The sequence below is a fragment of the Ambystoma mexicanum genome, chromosome 12, assembly GCF_040938575.1.
Source record: "Ambystoma mexicanum isolate Mex_15411 chromosome 12, UKY_AmexF1_1, whole genome shotgun sequence".
NCBI classification, from domain to species: domain Eukaryota; kingdom Metazoa; phylum Chordata; class Amphibia; order Caudata; family Ambystomatidae; genus Ambystoma; species Ambystoma mexicanum.
This window is the reverse complement of record NC_090936.1, coordinates 1,227,521,817-1,227,541,803: the sequence shown is the minus strand read 5'-3', so window position 1 is coordinate 1,227,541,803 and position 19,987 is coordinate 1,227,521,817. Positions and strand designations below refer to the sequence as shown.

The 19,987-nt window shown below is 48.1% G+C and overlaps 1 protein-coding gene across 2 annotated transcripts in view; it reads right to left on the bottom strand.

The window, feature by feature from the left end:
* Positions 1 to 19,987, bottom strand: part of ALDH1L2 (aldehyde dehydrogenase 1 family member L2) — an 836,174-nt gene that overhangs the window by 25,010 nt on the left and 791,177 nt on the right. For both annotated transcript variants that reach the window (XM_069629899.1, XM_069629898.1), the window contains exons 20-21: positions 15,610 to 15,775; positions 14,070 to 14,175 (exon numbers count right to left, since the gene is read on the bottom strand). In XM_069629899.1, coding sequence (XP_069486000.1) covers positions 14,070 to 14,175; positions 15,610 to 15,775 — 272 coding nt within the window. The remainder of the gene's footprint in view (positions 1 to 14,069; positions 14,176 to 15,609; positions 15,776 to 19,987) is intronic.

Here is a 19,987-nt window from a genome sequence, read left to right as displayed (position 1 = left end):
CAAGAACTGACAGGTAACTGCGTTGCTACTCTACTGCTACGTTTAGCATTGCTCCGCTAGCTACGCTCCCTCTCAAACCTTTCCAAAGGTTTTCCTTTCTCGTTTGTTGCTTTTCGCTGTTTACGTTGCTCTCGGCGTCTCTGCCTCCGGAGACGTGCCCCTTCTGCCGCTTTCGGCTCCCTTCTACTTTCGGCTTCGTGCTGCTTGCTCCGCCCTCGACTCCCTTCTACTTTTCGGCGTTCTGCCGCTTTCGACTCATTTCTAACTTTCGGCTATTTTTCATTCTACTCTTTTCTCCACGCACTCTGCGCGGAGATCGTCTCCCCTACCTTCCTTCTCGTTGCATTTCTTCGCCGATCTTGGCTCTTCGTGCTACCTCGCGCTTGCCTTCTTTTCTCGCGTCTCCACTCTGCTTCCTACCTGACGTTTGTCCACTTACCTTACCGTTTCTCTGTCCATTCCTGTATTTCCTCTTCCATTGGACTCCTCAATTCTGGATAACCCTGCTGCCAATCTTCGTTACTCCACGTGAAGATCGATAACCTTTTCCATTGGACTCCTATTCTACTGGATAACCTTGCTGCTAATCTTTGCTACTTCACGTGGAAGATTGATATTCTTCTTCATTGGACTTCCATCTCGCCATCTGAATCTGGGTTTTCTTCCCCACAAGGGTTTCCCAGGCGGTAGCCCCCTGGTCACACAGACTAGTTTTATGGTCTCTGTACTTCCGGGGGGAGGGGGGGGCGGGCGCCTCTTACCTCTCCAAGACTACCACTGAACCCGAAGACCCGTGAGTACCATCAAGGCGAAAGCAAGATTGTGGTGTTTGTAAGAGATGGCAGTTTAATACAAGGATAAAGATGGCAAGACCAGAGAGGGTTGCAAGGAGCAAAGTGCACTTGACCTTTTCAGAGGAAAACCGCTACTTCCACGAGCCCTCAAGAATACGAAACATAAGACCCTGAAGAAATGGGCATTGTGTGTCAGAGGTACCCGGGGCACTCCTGCGTCGATAGCCAAGGCGGGGAGGAGCGATTGCCGCCGTGGTACTGTTCTTGGCTCCTACAACAGAGCAGCACCAGTAAAGTCAGCACAGCCGGTGAGTCGGGGAGACTGATAACAGATCGGTCTCTGTTAGAACCAAGGTTGCAAGCGACAACTTTGTATGAACTAATCTGAAGAAACAACATGTGGAGCGTGTGATGGGCAACACAAATATAATTGAACATCCAAGGAGTGACTGAAATTTTGAAGCCAAGATAGATACCATATACAGAATGGTCAGCACCATGTGTGTGCTTATTCGAAGGTCTCCGTTAGGTATCCAACTGAGAGGTGGCACATGTGAAATCTGAATTGTAAAATTGGAGTGGTCCTGCAACGGGTCAAGGTAAATTCTGTGCAAATACGAAAGTCTTCGATAGCTAATACGAACTGGAATTGGTCTAAGCCCGGATGAGGGAGACTGGTTGTGTATGAGGAAGGAAATTTTAACTGCAAACAAGTAATATCCGATTGTATTTTGCAATGACTTGTATTATTCTCTTGATACCCTTTTAATACATAATCCACTGAAGGTTGAACTAAAATGTATATATATGTATATACATATAATGAATTCTTGTGTTATATGTTGGACGACAACTTATGTATACAAACTGTACTTATTTTCTTTTGTCCACCCTTCAGCCATACACTATGCGAATTAACCTTGTGAGTGGTTAAAATTCCCACTTTCATTTGGACTCTGGCGGATGGAGCTCGTTTCATTTTGACGTTTCTGTATTTCAGTGGCACCTCCTAATCTGTCTACTTCCCCATTGAATAGTCTCTTTTTGTTGACTCTGCAGGATTTTTCAATAGTATTGTTCACATTTTCTCTTCATACTTTTTCTATTTTCCCTTTATTTTTATCTTTATTTTCATCAATTTTATTCTACATATACTTTCACTCCTCTTGACACAATGTGGTTTTCCTCGGCGGGCTCACCCGATGACTACCTACTCCATTCTAAAATGGCCGATCCTTTAGGTGACTGCTTTAGTCCCTTCTCTATCTTCATATTCTCCAACCTTTTCTTCCACATTGCGCGCCGTCTCCATAGCTGCTAGGAAGCGTTGACCGGCGGCAGCTGTCTTTGCGATTGGTCTCCTATTGTGCAGGTAAGCGCACGTTACCAGGCATTGTCTATCCCATTGAGATTTCTAGTTTAAGTACTTTCTTAACCTCGATCCGGGTTAATTCTCTGTTACACTTTTTCACAGATCATCATCTGCGCATTGAGACTCGTAGTGCACATGTGCACTGTATTCGTTTTGCCTGAATTCCTATCCTTACAAACCACCCACTGAAGAAAGCGCATTGCCAGCACGCTGTGCCTGACAGCTCGCGCACCATAACTGCTAAGCGTATACCACAAGGTATATTTTTTTCATCAGCCAACACTTTAGTTGTGGATAGTACTGTATCAATATATGTTGTTTTAGTATTCCTCTCAAGCTCGCACTTATATCATATTCTATAGAGTGCTTTGCTGACTCTTGATGAACGTTGAACAGAAGTTACACAATATTTAACGTGAATGAACCCCGAATATATCAGGCTTCCACGCCGTTCGAATATTTTCTCCAGCACTTGCTACTCCTCTTGTACATTCCACAGGTACTACATTTCGTCTAGTGCCTAGGGTTGAACTTACCTCTCATCATAGTTTGATTTTTACACACTTGCTCCTCAATCTTGTTGCAGCTGTGTTTTCCTCTTGACTACAGCAAACTATATTTCCCGTGGAGGATCCACACATTGTCTGATTCACCACCAAGGATCCCTATCTGCACCTGATGCCCTTGAACACTTTGCTTACTGGTAATTAAACTCTCTTATATCTTGTCCTATATGGCTCCTTTACCTATCTACAGTCTTTCTAAACACTTTTGAACGATGACTTCTCTTGAACTGGACTAGAAACGTCTCTCTGAACCTCTTCTCCCCTCACCCTGAATTTAACTGGGAATGAATGTGCCCTTGTGGCACTAGATTAATTACAATTACTCTGACAATGTAGTCTGCTCTGACTCACAGATGACACTGAAATGCACAGTTTAATGAATTACCTCAAGGTATAAAAAAACTTGTACAAATGTTCTCCCTTTTGTTTCTTTCCTTTTGTATGAAGAATTCAATTTTGGCCATATGAAGAAGAGGAAAGTATCCTCGAAACGCGTCGCCACATGAATTGGATTCTAACATTGTTTCAAATTTATTGTGACCTACTATTGCACTGCTTTGCTTCTTGAATTTGTAAATGTTTCTCCTTTTGAAATATTGTGTATTTGACACTTTAGATATAAACTTTTGCTATAAAAACACACAACTGAACTCTTTGGTTTATATGTTTTTTGTATTAATATGAGAAAACAGTAGTGGACCTAGTCCAAACATCCTAAAGTGTGCAGGGGACGGGAGGGTTCCCTCGTTGAATCCTCATTCCAATTGTCTCTTGTTTGTAGGGGTCTTGTGCCATGGCCTCAGTTCCTCCCCCGCACCTAAAATTAATCTACAGCATCTCTTAAATATATGTTTCATTGCCATTTAATTTGAGGTGTGCATCAATAATCAACCTTTTTCTGTGTACGAGGAAGGATCTGAGCCCGGCTGAGGGGGATCCGCGGTGAAGAGTAAATCACCTAACTGGAGAGCTTGTAAGGTGAAAGGATCTTTGTTTGTATTGGTACATGAGGTCCTCTGCATCAAGAGACTTTGATAATTTAAGAGACTTGGGTACATAAGGCCCTGATGCTGGTAATGGAACTGTGTCCTCGTGCTGAAAGAAGCCCGAGAGTGTGCTATGCTCGACTGAACTGCCTTGTCCCGGCTGAAAACGTGGGGAAGGGAGGCCAACGGCCTGAACATCCTGACATATAATTTTTTGAGCACTTCTTTCTTTTTCATGAACACTACCATACACTATTTGTAATTAGCAGTAAGGATCAGCAATAGTAGATGCTGTATGTTGTCCGGGAAATTAATAGTTACTGACGTACTCTTAGTCCATAGTCCCCTTTCCTCCATACTGTATGGGCCTCCCTCGCTAGGGACGGGAAACAGAACCTTTTTCACCAGAAAAAACCTTCTTCCCCTTTAAATTTAGAGGCGCGCTGGGGCGCAGCCCTCAGAGCAAGTGCTTGCCTGTCTCCGCCCACCGGCGCCACTCCTCAGTCCCCATTGACGTGTTGACAATTGTTATCATTGCCTGATGACACCAGTATAATTAGGGGGGAGGATGGTGGGACGTATGGAGGAAAGGGGACTATGGACTACGGTGAGTAACTATTAATTACGCTTACGTCCCGTCCCCTTTCCTCCATACTGTATGGGCGATTACAAATGAATATTGCCCGAGGGTGGAGAGGAGACCCTCCTTACGAAAACAGATTCCTTAGAACTGCCTGCCCGAAATCTGCATCTTACCTAGAGTCTGCGTCCAAACAGTAGTGCTTACAAAAAGCTGAAGGGGAGGCCCAGGTGGCCGCCCTTCTGATTACCTGCCACGGCACATGCCGCTGGAACGCAATGGCCGTGGCCTTGGCTCTGACCGCGTGGGCATGCAAGTGCGCTGGCAATGACCTGTGCTGCCCCTCACAGGCCTCTTTGATGGCCGCGACCATCCACCTTGCTATCGAGGCCTTGGAAGCCTGATAACCGGCCCTGGACCCGCCGAAGGTGACAAACAGGGCATTCGACTTGCAGAAGTCCTTGGTCCTGTCCAGATAGTATTTCAGAGCGCGTCTGACATCCAGACAGTGCAAGCCCCTCTGAGGCTCATCCTTGGTGTCAGCGAAGAAAGTGGGTAAGACCATCTCCTCGTTAAGATGGAAAGAGGAGACTACCTTGGTTAGGAACGCAGGGTGCGTTCGCAGGACCATTTTGTCCTTGTGAAAGGTAGTGTAGGGTTATGATCCCACCAGAGCCTGTTTCTCGCTGACTCTGCGAGCCGAAGTGAGGCCCACCAGCAGAGCGTTTTTAATGGTGACTAGTCTGATGTCCGCGGACGCCATTGGCTTTCTTAATAGGCGAGTAGAGTCTGTGGAGGCCCGCCAAGTGTCGCTTGACCACCGCGTTGGAGGAGGAGGAGAATAAGCCACCCTCCAAATTCCTGTAAGCCCTTATGGCTGCCAGATAGGTGCGTCGTATGTCCACTGTTAGGGAGAATTCTCTGTTAAGGCGAATTTCCCAAACCTAGTGAGTCCCCAGCAGCTTTGCTGGATTTTTGGGGTTTATTTGTTTCTCCTGCTAAGAGTGAGACTCTTTTCCTCCCACTCTTAGGCATGATTTGAGAATGTCCTTTGACTGTGAATGTGTTTTATGGGCTATGGGGTCTTTTACTCCATAGGGCTTCATGTGTTTTTGGTATGTGTGTTACACAGCACCCTCAGTGCAGTAACACAGGTGTTATCGTGACCCCCAAACATAGACTCCATACCCTGGGACTGACTACTGTCTCCCAGGGCATGTAAAGTCACCATTGGCTTTACTAGTCTCAAATTGTGAACAGAACCAGTACAAACCACCATATTGTGGAAGTACTAGAAGGGGGTAATTAGATTACCCCTGGGTCTGTTTCCAAGGGGGCACTGTGCAGTCCAACCTTGTTGAATTTCTGGCAGTGGCATTGGTTACCACGCGAAATATTCCCACCGGAATATTCCCTATGGGATTTTCCCATTGATTTTAAACGCACCACTTTTTGGTGCAATGTTAAAGATACCGCCGGTTTATTTATTTAATATTAATTCACCAGTCGGGTCTTTTTGCCAGAACTCGGTTTTAAAATGGCGTTTGTGTTCGTCTCTGAAACTCTAACCCAAGTCGAGCCCTTTGTTCCACTGTTTGGCGGGCTTCTGCACAGAAGCCCTCCAAATGGTGCCACTCTGTCTGGGGTCTACAGGATGTGTGGGAGGGGGAATAGGCACCCTGGACTGCGTTGCCTAAGCAACTCAAGTAGCACTCTTGTTTGATTGGCCCAGTGGTGAGCTGCCCGGCTCACCACTTAGCATGTTTGAGTGACAGCTAGGCTGTTGAATGGGGGATTTGCTGCATAAATGCAGGGCCTTGGGGACTGGAACTTCAGAAGTCGCCACAGGACCTAAAGAATCCGAAGATGGGAGAAGCTGAGCCATCTACAATGACGATACCACCGGTGGAGCCCTGCTGTAACGAACTCACCGCTTCCCCAACGACAGAGGAGATCTTCTTCCAGGAGAGTCTTCTTCCCTTTGAGCTGGTGGGACCAACCAGTTCGCCTTTTTCGCCTTCCAGGATGTCTCGTGGTCGAATCGCCCGTGCCAAGCACCCCGGCGGCCGGATAGCCACACTTCACCACTGACCGCGAATAAAAGGGACGCACCTTTTAATCGGGAACTCCGCGGCTGGTTTCATCCCTGGCAGTGCAACGACTTCCAGCTTTCTTCCTTGTCAGGATCGTCTCTTTCTCTGGTCGAAGCCACGACTTGCACCCGCTGCCAAGAACAACTGCCACCGCTGGAGCTTTCTCATCATTTAAGGTATTTTGTCCGCCTGGCCTCCCTTGCAACGGACTGGCCAAGGTGTCCCGTAAATCCTTGACTTTCCATCTGGGTTGGCCCCAGGCCTCCTAACTTTGCCTTTCTGAACTGGTCCGACCTTTTTTTACATTTTCTGCAAAGACTTTGAGTGCATTTCCACTGTGTGATCTTGGGCACATCTAGCCTTGCTATCTCTAAGAGTGGGCCTGGCCTATGAACTTTGGCTCTGCGGTAGACCCTGCCTCTCCTGACTTGCTGTGGTTTCTTAAAAGTGTTGGTACTGTGTTATTTCCCCACTCTGCCTTTTCTCTCCCTTTTTAACCAATTATTGGAGTGCCATCTATGGTTACGCGCTCACCTCTGTTTTGCTAATAAGTGATGTTTTAACCTAGACTTGTCAAATAATTAATTACGGAGGTGTATATACTTGTAGTGACTGTGTTTGAACTTGCTTGATATATTAGTGCCAGTGTATTTTCATAAAGTGTATTTTAAATAAATAATTATATACTTTTAATGCCAAAGCTCTGGTCAGTGTTTGCTTGTCCTACTGTATTGTTGGCCCTATTGTGTATGCCCTATATACTGCCCTACTCTTCTTGAGAGAAGTCTGACTGCTCAGCCACAGCTACCAGGTAAATCTGGGTGGTGCAGACTGCTACCAATTGGGTTTACTGCTTACTCCTGTAGTCTTAATCGTTTTGCAGTGGTCCCTGTACGCCAGAGTGGGCAAGGTGTGCCGAGAAGGAGAGCACATCGTCCAAAGTGCACTTAAGGGGGCCGATCTCCTTAGAGTCGGCCCAATGGCAGAACCTAGATCATTTGCTTTTATATTGGCTCCTGGTAGCTTTGCTTCTGGCACCCTGAAGGATTTCTAGGTTAGCCTGTGAAAGGCTCAAGTGTTTCAGTGCTCAGGAACCACCCTGCAAGGGCTAGCTTGTGCGGGCGGGGTGGATTACTCTGCCCCCCTGCTGTGCCAGGAGATGAACTGGTCCTAGCGGTAGGTGAATAGGTGGCCTGTCCGATAGGCTGAGAAGCTCTGAGAACCACAGACTCGCCGGTAACCAAGGAGCTATCAGAATGATGCTGAGGTGACAAGACTCCTTTATCTTTCAGATCACCCTGTGGACCAGGGTGTGGGCGGAAAGGCATACACCATCATGCTGTTCCACTGTATCTGGAACCCGTCTCCCAGGGAGCCGGGTACCATGACCCTTCCACAAGGCGAACTGCTAGCATTTCCTGTTGTCCCAGGAGACAAACTGATCCACTTGGGGGAGGCCCTATCTGAGGAAGATCTCCTTGTTAGGGAGAATTCTCTGTTTAGGCTGAATTTCCTAACCTAGTGAGTCCCCCAGCAGCTTTGCTGGATTTTTGGGGTTTATTTTTTTCTCCTGCCAAGAGTGAGACTCTTTTACCCTCACACTTGGGCATGATTTGAGTGTGTTTCTTTGACTCTAGATGTGTTTAATGGGCTATGGGGTCTTTTACCCCATAGGGCTTCATGTGTTTTTGTGATGTGTGTTACACAGCACCCTCAGTGCAGTAACACAGGGGTGTCATAGTGACCCCCCAGTATCGACTCCATACCCTGGGACTGACTACTGTCTCCCAGGGCATGTAAAGTCACCATTTACTTTACTAGTCTTGAATTCTGAACAGAACCAGTACAAACCATCATATTGTGAACGTACTGGCTGGAGCAATTCAATTGCCCCGGGGTCTGTTAGTCGAGGGGGCACGTCTCCGTCCCCCCTGATCGAGTTTTGGCTGGTGGCAGTGGATACTACTTTTTATATTCAACCGCGAATATTTCTCTATGGGATTTTCCCATTGTTCGAGGCTACTATCTTTATTTATTTAATTACGATAGCCTCGAACATACCGCCGGTTTATTTAATTAATATTAATTCTCCGGTTGGTATTTTTTGCCAAAACCCGGTTCTAAAATGGCATTTGTGTTCTCTTCTGTGACTCCAACCCAAGTCGAGCCCTTTTTTCCACTTTTTGGCGGGCTTCTCCACAGAAGCCCTCCAAAGTGGTGCCACTCTGTCTGGAGTACTTAGGAGGGGAGGAGGGGGATTTAGGCACCCTGGACTGAGATGCCTAGGCAACTCAAGTCGCACTCCGTCCTGATTGGCCCAAGTGGTGAGCCGGCCGGCCGGCTCACCACTTAGCATGTTTGAGTGACAGCTAGGCTGAGTGAATGGGGGTTTTCTGCATAAAAGCAGGGCTTTGGGGACTGGAACTTCAGAAGTCGCCACAGGACCTAAGAATCCGACGAGGGAGAAGCCGAGCCGACCTGCCACAACGCCACCACCGGTGGAGCCCTGCTGTACCGTCTCACCACTTTTCCCAACGACAGAGGAGATCTCCCGCCGGAGAGTCTTCTTCCTTTGACTGGTGGGGATAGCCAGTTTCACCGTCTTTTCGCCTTCATGACTTATCTCTTGTCCGCCTTGCCTGTGCCAAGCACCCCGGCAACCGGGATACCACGTTTTACCACGACCGTGAATTAAAGGGTACTACCTTTAACCGGAAAACTCTGCGGCTGGTTTCTTCCCTGGCAGTGCAACGACCTTCATCTTTCCTCCAAGTCGAGATCTTCTCTTCCCCTGGACGACGACGCGACTTGCACCCACTGACAGTAACAACTGCCACCGCTGGAGGATCCTTCCCACTTAAGGTACCGTGTCCCGCCTGGCTTCCCTTGCCACCGACTGTACGGGGTAGATTTAGCCCCCGGCTTTCGAACCTGGGTTAGCCTGGGCCACCCTGGCTAAACTTTTCTGAGCCTCTCTAAACTCTTTTTGAACTCTCTGCAAGACTATCTAAGCCGAGTGTAACTGTGTGATCTTGGGCGCATTTGTGCTCTGCTCTCTCTCAGAGTGGGCCCAGCCGTTGGACTTTGGCTCACCAGTGACTTTTGCTCTTCTGCCTTGCGAACAGTGTTCCAAAATCTTAAGAGTGGTGTACCTTTCCATACTCTGCCCCCCCCTTTTTACCAAACTTATTGGAGTGCCATCTAGTTAAGCGCTCACCTCTGTATGAAAATAAGTGGTGTTTTACTGTGACTTATCTGATAAGGAAAAAGGGGTGTATATATTACAATAGTAACTGCGTTTAGAATATTTTACAATAAGAGTGCTGGAGTGTTTCAAACAGTGTGTTTTTAAATAAATAATTATATACTTTGATACCAAAGCTCTGGTCAGTGTTTGCTTGTATTATTGTGTCTGAGTGCCTATTGTGTATACTTTGCATACTGCCTAACTCTTCTTGACGGAAGTCTCACTGCTCAGCAACAGCTACCAGGTACATCTGGGTGGTACAGACTGCTACCAAGTGGGTTTACTGCTAACACCTGTAGTCCTAAATCTTTTGCAGTGTTCCCTAAGGGAACTGCACAGGTTTCTGCCTAACACTCCTTCAGTACCAGGCCGTTCAAATGCCACTCGTAATTGTCTGCTCCCAGTCTGCTGAGCCTGTCCACCCAGGTTGGACTCCCCCGGGAGGTGGACAGCCATGAGGTAGATGTTGTGCCCCAGTGTCCTTTCCCACATGCTGATCGCTAGGTTGCACAGTGGAGGGGACCTGGTACCCCCCTGCTTGTTGACATAACACATGCTGGTGGAGTTGTCTGTCTGGATAAGTACTAATTTGCCCCCAATGAGAGGGAGAAAGGCCTTGAGAGCCAGCCAGATGGCCTTCAGCTTCAGCTGGGTCCAGACTCCAGGAGTGGCACCGCAGCCTTCTAGAGAAGAGTCAGTATTAATGGTGACTTGAGGGGCCGGCTGCTGGAAGGGCTTGCGCTGCCGCAGGTTGCAGTCTGTGGACCACCATGTGAGGTACGAGTGAAGAAAAGGATGCTGGCCAGCTCCGCTTGGGAGCCCTTCTCCTGAATCCATGAGGCTGTGAAGTGCAGCTGTTATCTCCTCATCCTGAGTCTTGTGTGGGGTACGTCTAATAGGACCACTGCCATTATACCCAACAAGTGTTGGTATCACCAGGCCGAGGTCACTGTCCTGGAGAGGAAGTGAGTAGTGGCTCTCTTGATGGCTGTGATTTTGTCCCCCGAGGGAAAGACTCTCTCGGAGCTTGTGTCCCAGATGAGGCCCAGGAAGGGAACCTCCTCCGATGATGTGGCCCTGACGAGCCGGTCGTCCAGGTACGGGTAGATGTGGTTGCCCTGGGCCCTGAGGAGGGCTGCCACTGCATTCATTAACCTGGTAAATACCCAGGGGGCTGGGTTGAGGCAAAGGGTAGCACCTTGTATTGGAAATGGCGGGCCCATGATCCTGAACCGCAGTAAAGAACGATGTGGCTGCCAAATCGGGACGTGCAGATGCGCGTCCTTCAGATCCAGGGAGCACATACAGTCTCCCCTGTCCAATGTCTCCGCTATGAAAGCTGGCGTAACCATCTTGAATTTTTACAGGGGTAGGGAGAGGTTGAGATTGGAAAGGTCCAGCACAACTCTCAGGCCCGCATGGTTTTTCTTCTGAATGGCGAAAATCCTGGAGTAAAAGCCAAAGCCTCGCTCGGAGGCTGGGACTTCCTCCACTGCCTGGCTCTCTACGAGCGACCAGATCTCCGCCAAAAGAGTTTCTGTCCCAACCTGTGGGAGTGGAGGGGAGGAGGGAGGAGAGGCTGTGATAGGAAGGCGGTACCACGTGGATATTACAGAGAGGATCCAGGGGTCCTCGAAATTCTGGTGCCAGAAATGTGCATGGAGAGCAAGCCTGCCCCTCACCGAAGACACATGGACCCGAAGCGGCGTGTCACGCTTTAGTTCCCTCGGAGGCTGACGCCGAGAAGGGGGACTGGAAAAAGCCCTTATACCCCACCTCCTTTTTTGTTGTTTGTGCCGGCTCTGAGACAGCGAGCGGTCCGGGTGCCTGGATTTGCGTTCGTGGAAGCTGCAAAACCCTCCATATATATGACCCCTTTCCGAGCGATGCTGAGATTGGGTGTACAATTTGGGCATGGTCTTTGTAAGAATGGATAAAGACTTTGCCGTTTGTGAGCTATTTTTCTTTTTGTCCAGCTCCTCGTCCATAGAGGAGTGAAAGAGGCCCCCCCCCTCAAAAGGTAGATCAAGAATGCGCTCCTGGACATCCGGGTTGAATTTTGTTGCCCGGAGCCAGGCCGTCCTTCTCATGTCCGTGGCAATACAGAAGGCACGGCCTGAGGTATCGATATGAGCCACTGTGGATTCCATGAGGTCATGCGCCACCAGCTTGGCCTCAGCTAGCCCCGCCTTAAAGCGTGATTGGCCCTGAGAGGGGAGTTTCGGGAGGAAGTCTGCAATTTCCCGCCATAATCTCTGGTTGGCGGCAGCCAGCATGGCATCAGCGTTGGCTTGACGTAGATGTAAAGAGACGTTGGAATAGTTCCTTGCCATATGCCTCCAAGATCTTCTCCTCCTTGCCTAGCAGTGTCGCAGAGGAAGAGGCCGAGGATGACTGGGGCTTGGAGTATAGTGATGCCGCAGCAATCACAGAAGAGTGTGGCTGAGGATGGCCGAAAGCAAGAGTGTATCCCCCTCCACCTGCCTGTACTTGGCGTCCAGGTGTCGATTGACCGACTGGGCCGAGTGGGGTTTGAGCCAGCCCTTCTTGGCCAGGGATACTACATCGGTCTGCACAGGAATCTCCGATTTGGCAGAGGGGCGTCGCGGGTTGGAGAAGGCGCAGGTACTCCGCCAATCCAGCAAGATGTTCGTGGAAGGCCCTGGATAAGGATGGCGTGTCCGGATCCTCCTCCTCATCCATATCCTGCGTATCTGGAGGATCGTGGAGGAGGAGGAGTAGTTGGTGCTGGAATCTGGGGTACAGCGACTGCAGCCGGAGGCTGAGGAGGCGGCAGAGGTTGCGGAGCTGGCTCTGGAGCCACGGGAGGCGTCTGTGGTGCAGCTGGCATGGCGGGAATGACTTCCCTGATGGCGTCCTTGATGATAGCCCCCATCTGAGGTGACTTCATACGGCCGAGGAACTTCTCCAAGAGCACCTCCTCACTGGCCAAAGAGGTGGCAGGGGGTGCCGACGGGATAGCAGGGAGCTGCTCGAGCCGCTGCGTACCCTGTCCATATGGACACCACGGAAATCTGCCCTGCGCAACTGAGGGGTAGACTGTAGGCCACGTACCTGGTTGAGGCCAGTACCACCTTGACACTCGTTTTTCGCTGCATTCATGGAATGGCGTCGTGCGGGTGCCTCCTTCTGCCGCGGTGGCCATTTTGTCGAGCTGCCTGCCACGTGCCTGTGACGTGGTGCTTTGCCCGCTGGGCCGGGCCTCGTCCAAGACGCTTGAGTGTGGATCACAAGGCCTACCCTGCTCTTTGTGCCTCGGCCTGGTAGGCGTGACACCCTTAACTACGTTTAGGCGCCCCCTCGGACGTGTTGCCGGTAATGGGGCTTAGCCCCTCGGATGCATTGTCGGTAATAGAGCGTAGCCCCTCTGCCATGGTGCCGGTAAAAGGGTGGAGCCCCTCGGGTGTAGACCCAGTAAAAGAACCTTCCGGTCCCTCAACACTGCGCCCAGGAGGATCAGAGGAGCCCTCGATCCGAAGGCCCGTAGCTGAAGCAGACTCAGTGTACGTGCCGGTACAAGGACCTGGCCGGTCCCTACCGTGCGAGAGAGTCCCTGGGAAGGAGTCTCCCTTGCGGGTTGTGCTGGAAAATATCAGCCCTACCTTGGGCCTGGTGCGCTGCTTCACAAAGTTCTTGAGATCCTCTGGAGGCGACTTCTGGAAGAGCTCCCTCCACCTGGCTAGTCTGTTCTTAAGCGCCTTTGAGGACCGAGTCACACACCGAACATGATTGCCAACCAATGTCTGGGCAAAGGCAACGCAGACAGAGGGCGTGGGGGTCTGAAGTTGGGAAGAGTCTGTTGCAGGATGGACACCTGTTGAACCCTGTAGAAGTCGACATGCGCCGGGGAGGAGTGTGGCGCCTGAGGACCGAGTACCTGAATGATAGATAAGACAAGGAAAAAAAAAGACGAAGAGAAGAAGTATCCGTGCATGGAATTACATGGCCGAAGTCAAACCCAGGAGCGCTGGTGAATTCAGCCTGTTCCCGTCGACGCGGAAAAGGGGACTGAGGTGTGGCGCCGGAGGGCGGAGTCAGGGCAGTGCCTACTCCCTAGGCCGCACCTCGCACGCCTCTAAATTTAAAAGGGAAGAAGGTTTTTTCTGGTGAAAAAGGTTCTCTCTTCCGTCCCTTGGAAGGTACGGCCATACAGTATGGAGGAAAGGGGACGGGACGTAAGAGTATGCATGCAAAGTTACAAAATAGGGGCATCCTTATTGATTGGCCAATGATTGGTTGAGTTATTGCAGCCTGTTTCCATGCCCATTATCTCCGCCATAGTTATCAAATAGCTTACTATAGAGTGGTGGTGTTTTTTAATGAGTTAATCAGTCTTATATTTTGTTACATCACTGTCCCAGTGAATGGCTATTGCTTTACTTCTGCTTGTCAGCATCATTCGCCACATACCCATCTTTAAACTTGGAGATGACCATGATTGGCCCAAACGATTCCTCCTCTGCGAGGTACATGTGATCCTCGACGTCTGTAAACACCGTCGGTTCCATGAAGAAGCCTAGAAAAGGACGAGGTTCAGAACAGAAAATAAATGCAATGCAAATACAGACCAAGTTGTGTACTTTGGAAAAGGGTATAAAGTGGATTTTTATCACACTTGACATATTTCAAAAGCTTTATAACTCAAAGAATAATAACAGATGAACTATTCGTAAACCATTTACATACATGAATTAGTATAGCCTTATAGACCGGGGGAGGGCCATAAATTGAGGAAGGGTCATTATCCCAAGTGATAATGACCTCTCCTAATATCTATAAGGCTATTATATTAGCAAATCGTTTGGGAGTTTTGGTGGTAAAGTCAAAAACATTATTTTAATAATGAGTAAAGAAAATAAACTGATTTAGTTTTAAGTTGTAATATTTAAATAAGTTTGACTTCATAAGTTAAGCCTTTTAATTGCAGTCTTGGTTTAACCGGCGCTGATTTAATGTGAGCATGCATCAGGCATCATGCAAAATCAAACTGTTTCGCGTGTGTTCAATTGGACCTTGCAGCAAATGAGAGGGAGTGTCTAGATTAAAGGAATCTCACTGAGCAATTGCATTGTTATTTGCCTTTCTGCTTTTGAATTTAGAATGTTCTGAATGCAGCGATGCCTATAGTTATTGCCTGCACTCTGAACATTCTGATTGACTGAGATGAGGTCAATAATGAGCTATGTCGTAATAGCTAATACACATATTCTCAAGAATAGTGCAGCCACAGAGGAGTCCACCTTTACTCCTGTGAGGTTATTGTTGTTCACGTATTCCTATTCAAAGATGTAGGGAATTACTTTTTGTGTTTCTTGCAGGGTCAGGACAGAGCTGAGTCGCGAAAACCAGTGTGATGGCAGGAAAGCCAAGTGCTGTCTCAGATCTTCAGAGAATTTGAAGACATAGGCTCTGGGCATTTGGAAGATCGCGATAATCAAACCCTTATGGGTATCCAGTCTTTTTTAATGCAAAGGATTCACTCTTGAATATTTGACCACACTTTACCAGAGTTTTACTGCAAAACACAGACAGGCTGGGTGTGGCAATATGAGATGGGGTGGGTGCGCAGCCTCCCAAATGTTGTGGCAAAACAAATCAGTTAAAAAAACATGCAGGAAAAAAAGTCTGCAATGAATTTTCTGCATTAAAAAGACATTTAACCATCCATAGGGTTTGTTGAAGTAGGGAGAGGGGGCCTATTTTCCATATCAGGACTGCAGGGGCTCAGACAACCTGTGTGCCAAACTACGTCTCTAATGAAATTTCAGGTCCTTGCAAAAGGATTGGTTGGGAAGTCTCTGGCATGGGTGGGACTGATGAATCGTTATGGAAGGGTTAAAGAATGGCAAAGAAGCACAGGGCCTGCTTTTCATATCGGGGACCTGGATATTGCTCTCATGATCTGTGGCCCCACCCACCTCCCTCATTTGTGCCCCCCGTGTCTCCTCACCAGGCCTCGGCACTTGTCTTCCTCCGTACACCAGCGTCGCCCCTTCCTTCACCCCAGTCTCACAGTATTCCAACAGCTTTTCCATGTGTGCTTTGTGGTTTTGTGGGCCGTGATCTGTGGATCGGTCCAGAGGGTCCCCAATTTTCATCTTTTTGATCTCTTCCACCTATATGTGCATTAATGTACATTGGAAACATCACACTTATAATATAACACTGTTGCTTCTGACATTGGACTGCAAAATGATTTTACATGCACAGTATTTTTGGCAGTCGCTGGAGACCGTGAAAATGGCAGCGGTGCGTGGTATAAATTACAATAACCTAACAGTCACCCCCCAACCCCCAAGTGACAACAACAGATTCATTCACAGCTTGGTGTCCAATTCCGCGCCCCTCCCCCTTATATGATGTCTGAAATGAGTAGATTGTGAGGACACCTATGTTCCTTAAAGTCCCTTTGGAGGTAGATTTGCACTATCCCCCTATCCTTTGGAAATTGAGCACCTTTCCCTTGGATTCTATATGTAACCCACTACAGCGGTAATATCCTGCACACATTCTGGAGCCAGTCAAACTCTCTTGGCGGTTATTTTTGCTTGCACTTCTGAGCAAGCACCAGCCATGCTTCTATCAACATTCCTGTGCACCAATTTGTTTGTCAAATGCGAGCATTTCCTTTATTTGAGAGGTAATTTCCAACCAAAACTGCTCATCCCCCGGGCACGACCGCCAAATGTGGGCCCAGTCCCCTTGATCTTGACACCCTCTCCAACATACTGATACAACCTTAGGGAACATTGCCTGCAACACCTTCGCTGTATAATGCTATTGCATCAGGACTGTATACCATGCCTCCTAAGTTGCATCGACGAGCCAGCTTAGGTGTATTTCCCCATATATTTCCCCAGTGCTCCTCTGGAATGTTGCGTGGCAACACACCCTCCAACATCTTCATATTCGCCCAGCGTTGCTTTGCCATTGAGTCGAGTATATAATATATAATGGGTTATTCATAACACGCTTAATACCCAGAGGTTTCTAAGCACAGACTCAGGGATTGAACCTATGTTGCTTCGCGTCGTCTTGCTTCCAAGGCGATCGCGTTGCCCCTGAGCTATCCTCCCGAGACTCAGTCGGCTTATGCAGTATGGAGACCAAGTTTTTAGTCCCTGTGTGCATTGTGATAAGTGTCACAAAGGCGGTCAGCTCCCTATACTCAGCTTGTTTTACTGTCGCATTTAAAAACCAGTGCCCCAACAGGTAGTACCTTATTATGTCATACATTTTCGTGCGCAAATTGTGGCACATGCAAATTAAGTGTGTGACACCTACAAATTGCGTACACCGGGTGATTAACCAAGAATCTTGTTAGCGGCATGAGCATTTAAGATTTTTCATTTTGCAAATGATGATGATGAGATTCTCAAAAAAACGTAAGTCACCAGGTAGGATTCCCTGGAAGATCAGGTTTACATGGAATGACGGAAATTGAACAAATATCGATTTTGCATGTCCTCCATTATAATGGTGTGAAATGGGGGGCAGGAGGGTTTGCCGGGAGTTAAGCCGCATTCGTCAGACAAATGTTAAGTGCAGAATTGCTAATGACCAGAAAATGACCAGAGGGGGTGTTAGGCAGAATCCCGTGCAGTGCCCTTAGGGACCACTACACCTCATTAAGACTACAGGTGGCAATACAAGTTTTACCTTTGGTACAAGGCTGCACTACTATGTCAGAGTGGTAGCAGTGGCGGAGCAGCCAGGCTTATCTCAAGAGTATATGAGCAGTAGCAGAGATTACACAAAGGGACCACAATTACTGTGACTCAAGCAAACACTGACTCAAGGTTTCAGGTAGAAAAATATAAGTACATTTATTTTTAAACCATTCATTATAAACACAACACTTCTATTAAACTCAAATAAAAACCACACGTTAAATATACTACAACTAACCAATTAACTTTGTACAGTAGGTCTCAAGGTAAGTACCCTGTGTTTGAATGAACCGGTGTTATGAACAAAACACGTTACCACGAATACAATTGCGATCACTTTTTGACAGTTCGGTCTACTAAATAAATGCGTATCCGTGACATGAAATGCTACCGGGGCAAAAACACACTTAGCACCTGAGATACCCAGAGGGAGTTGGAGGCAAAAATCACAGGCAATATTTAGGTTAGGCAGACAGTATCGAGAAACACTCAGAAACAGGAGTTCAAAAGTCAAAGGGTCGGAGCCAGGTTTAGATGACACCGGAGGCCTGTGCCGAAGATCACACCTTTAGACAGTTCACGATTCAGCGTTAGCCAAGAGTACTTGAATATTGTCAATGTTCGGAAGCAAAAGTTATAAGAAGGAGGGAAGACAAGGACGAGCCTTGAAGATGAAGAAAAAGGGTTCACCCAGTTTCCTCGGGTAGAACACAGTACCTTATTTCCACGATGCAGCTGGAGCCCTGGCAGTTGTTCCTGTTGGTTTCCCGCAGACCCACGATTCCTGGAGCTTCGTTGTGAAGGAGGACGTCTGTAGGGGGTCTGCACCACACAGGGATGAAGCCGGCAGCAGCGACAAAGAAAAGGTGTGCTCCTTAAAAACAGGAGAGGCTCAGCAGGTGGCTATCCGGACAACCACAGCAGTGTGCAGTTATTTCGACCACGGCAGAGATCTCTGGCTGAAGAAGATGAGCTGGTTATCCCCACCAGGCTCAAGGGAAGAAGACTCCGGACGGGATTTTCTCTTAGTCGTCGAAGGGTAGATAGATCAGGACTGCAGCAGGGCTTCACCGGGACGGGGTAGTTGCAGCAACTGTCGTTCTCTCCGCTTCTCTTTGGTTCCTTGTAGTTCCAGAGGCGACTCTGACTTCTAGCCCAAGAGACCTGTGTTTTATCCGCAAAACCCCCATTCACACGGCCTGGCTGTCAATCACGCAGCGGGGGCGTTGTCCAGCCGGGACAACCACCTCAGCCAATCATGGCAAAGTGCGACTTGGGTTTCCTAGGATACCCTGTGCAGGGGGTGACTACACCCCTCCCTCACATTCAGCCCACCTAGACACCCAGGCGCCTTGAGGAGGGCTTCTCTGAAGAAGCCCGCCAAAAAGACAGTGAACAAAGAAGGCGAACCTAGTTTGCCGAGCAAAGTAAAACACAAGAAGGACTTTAACAAAAAGAAATGGCGAATAAACCCGACCGGAGCCAAAAGAAAGATGATTTGGTCAAGCGGGTTTATGTTTGAGGCTAATATAATAGCCAAGAACAGTACCACGTTTATCTAATATAATCGCGGTAGAAAAGTTAGGGTAGATACCACTGCCACCAGCCAAGTCTAAATGTTAAAAGAGCGAAACAATGCTCAGGGAGGTACAGACAGAAAAGGGGTACAGATTAGCCCTTTCCAGTACTCCATGTAAGATGGGGTGTACTGGGTCTGCGGTAAAAATGACTATGTAAAGTAAATGGCAACTTTACCTTTCTCTGGGGGACATTAGTCAGCCCCAGCGAAATGGAGTCAGGGGGGAAATCTTAAAGACAACCTTGGGTTACTACATTAAAGGTGAGGTGTAACCCATACAAGAACAGGGGCACTTGGAGTGGTGTGCTCCAGTGCCCAAGATCACACAATGAGTAACAACACATAGGCCAAAACACATGTAAGAGTGGAAAGAAAAGATGTACACTCTTACCGGGTGGAAAAAATAAACTCCAGAAATCCAGAAAAGCTGCTGGGGGACTCACTAGGTGAGGGAAATTAGCCCTAGAAGGAGAATTCTCCCTAACAGGGGGCGAATTGCTAACGGAGCGAGCACCTTACTACATGTTTGTGAAACCGTGCAGACATCGCTCATTTGCACTGCCCTGCCATTCTACTAGATGCAATCATCTTGAATATTCAAAGTGGGTGATAATGGAGGTACAGTCTCCCCCCTTCCCATTAAGACATATGTGCATGGGCGCAAACTGCACACATGCAATTTGCAAGCATGTATGTTTCTACGCGCCTATCCGCAAATTGCCTGATTGACTGAATCAAGCGCAAAACTTCCCCTTGAAATTTGTGGTAGAAAATTCACTTGAACCAGAAAAATGTGGCTGAAGTATGTGGCATTAATAGAAAAGTCACGTAAGTGGGGAAAATAAAAAACGCGAGGTTTTTGGAATGGCTGAAGCCCACTGTCCACGTCAGACTTGCAGGTGTATAGGTACTTTGCCTAAGACCTAGAAAGAGTTCTTTGCAATGCGGTTCGAACAGAAGCCGCACACCCAGAATGCAGAGGCGTATGCGTCTGAAAGGAAATTCAAATCACCATAACACAGCATACTTCATATTTTTACAATTACTTGGTTAAGGGTTCGTTCATCCAAGTTTAGAAA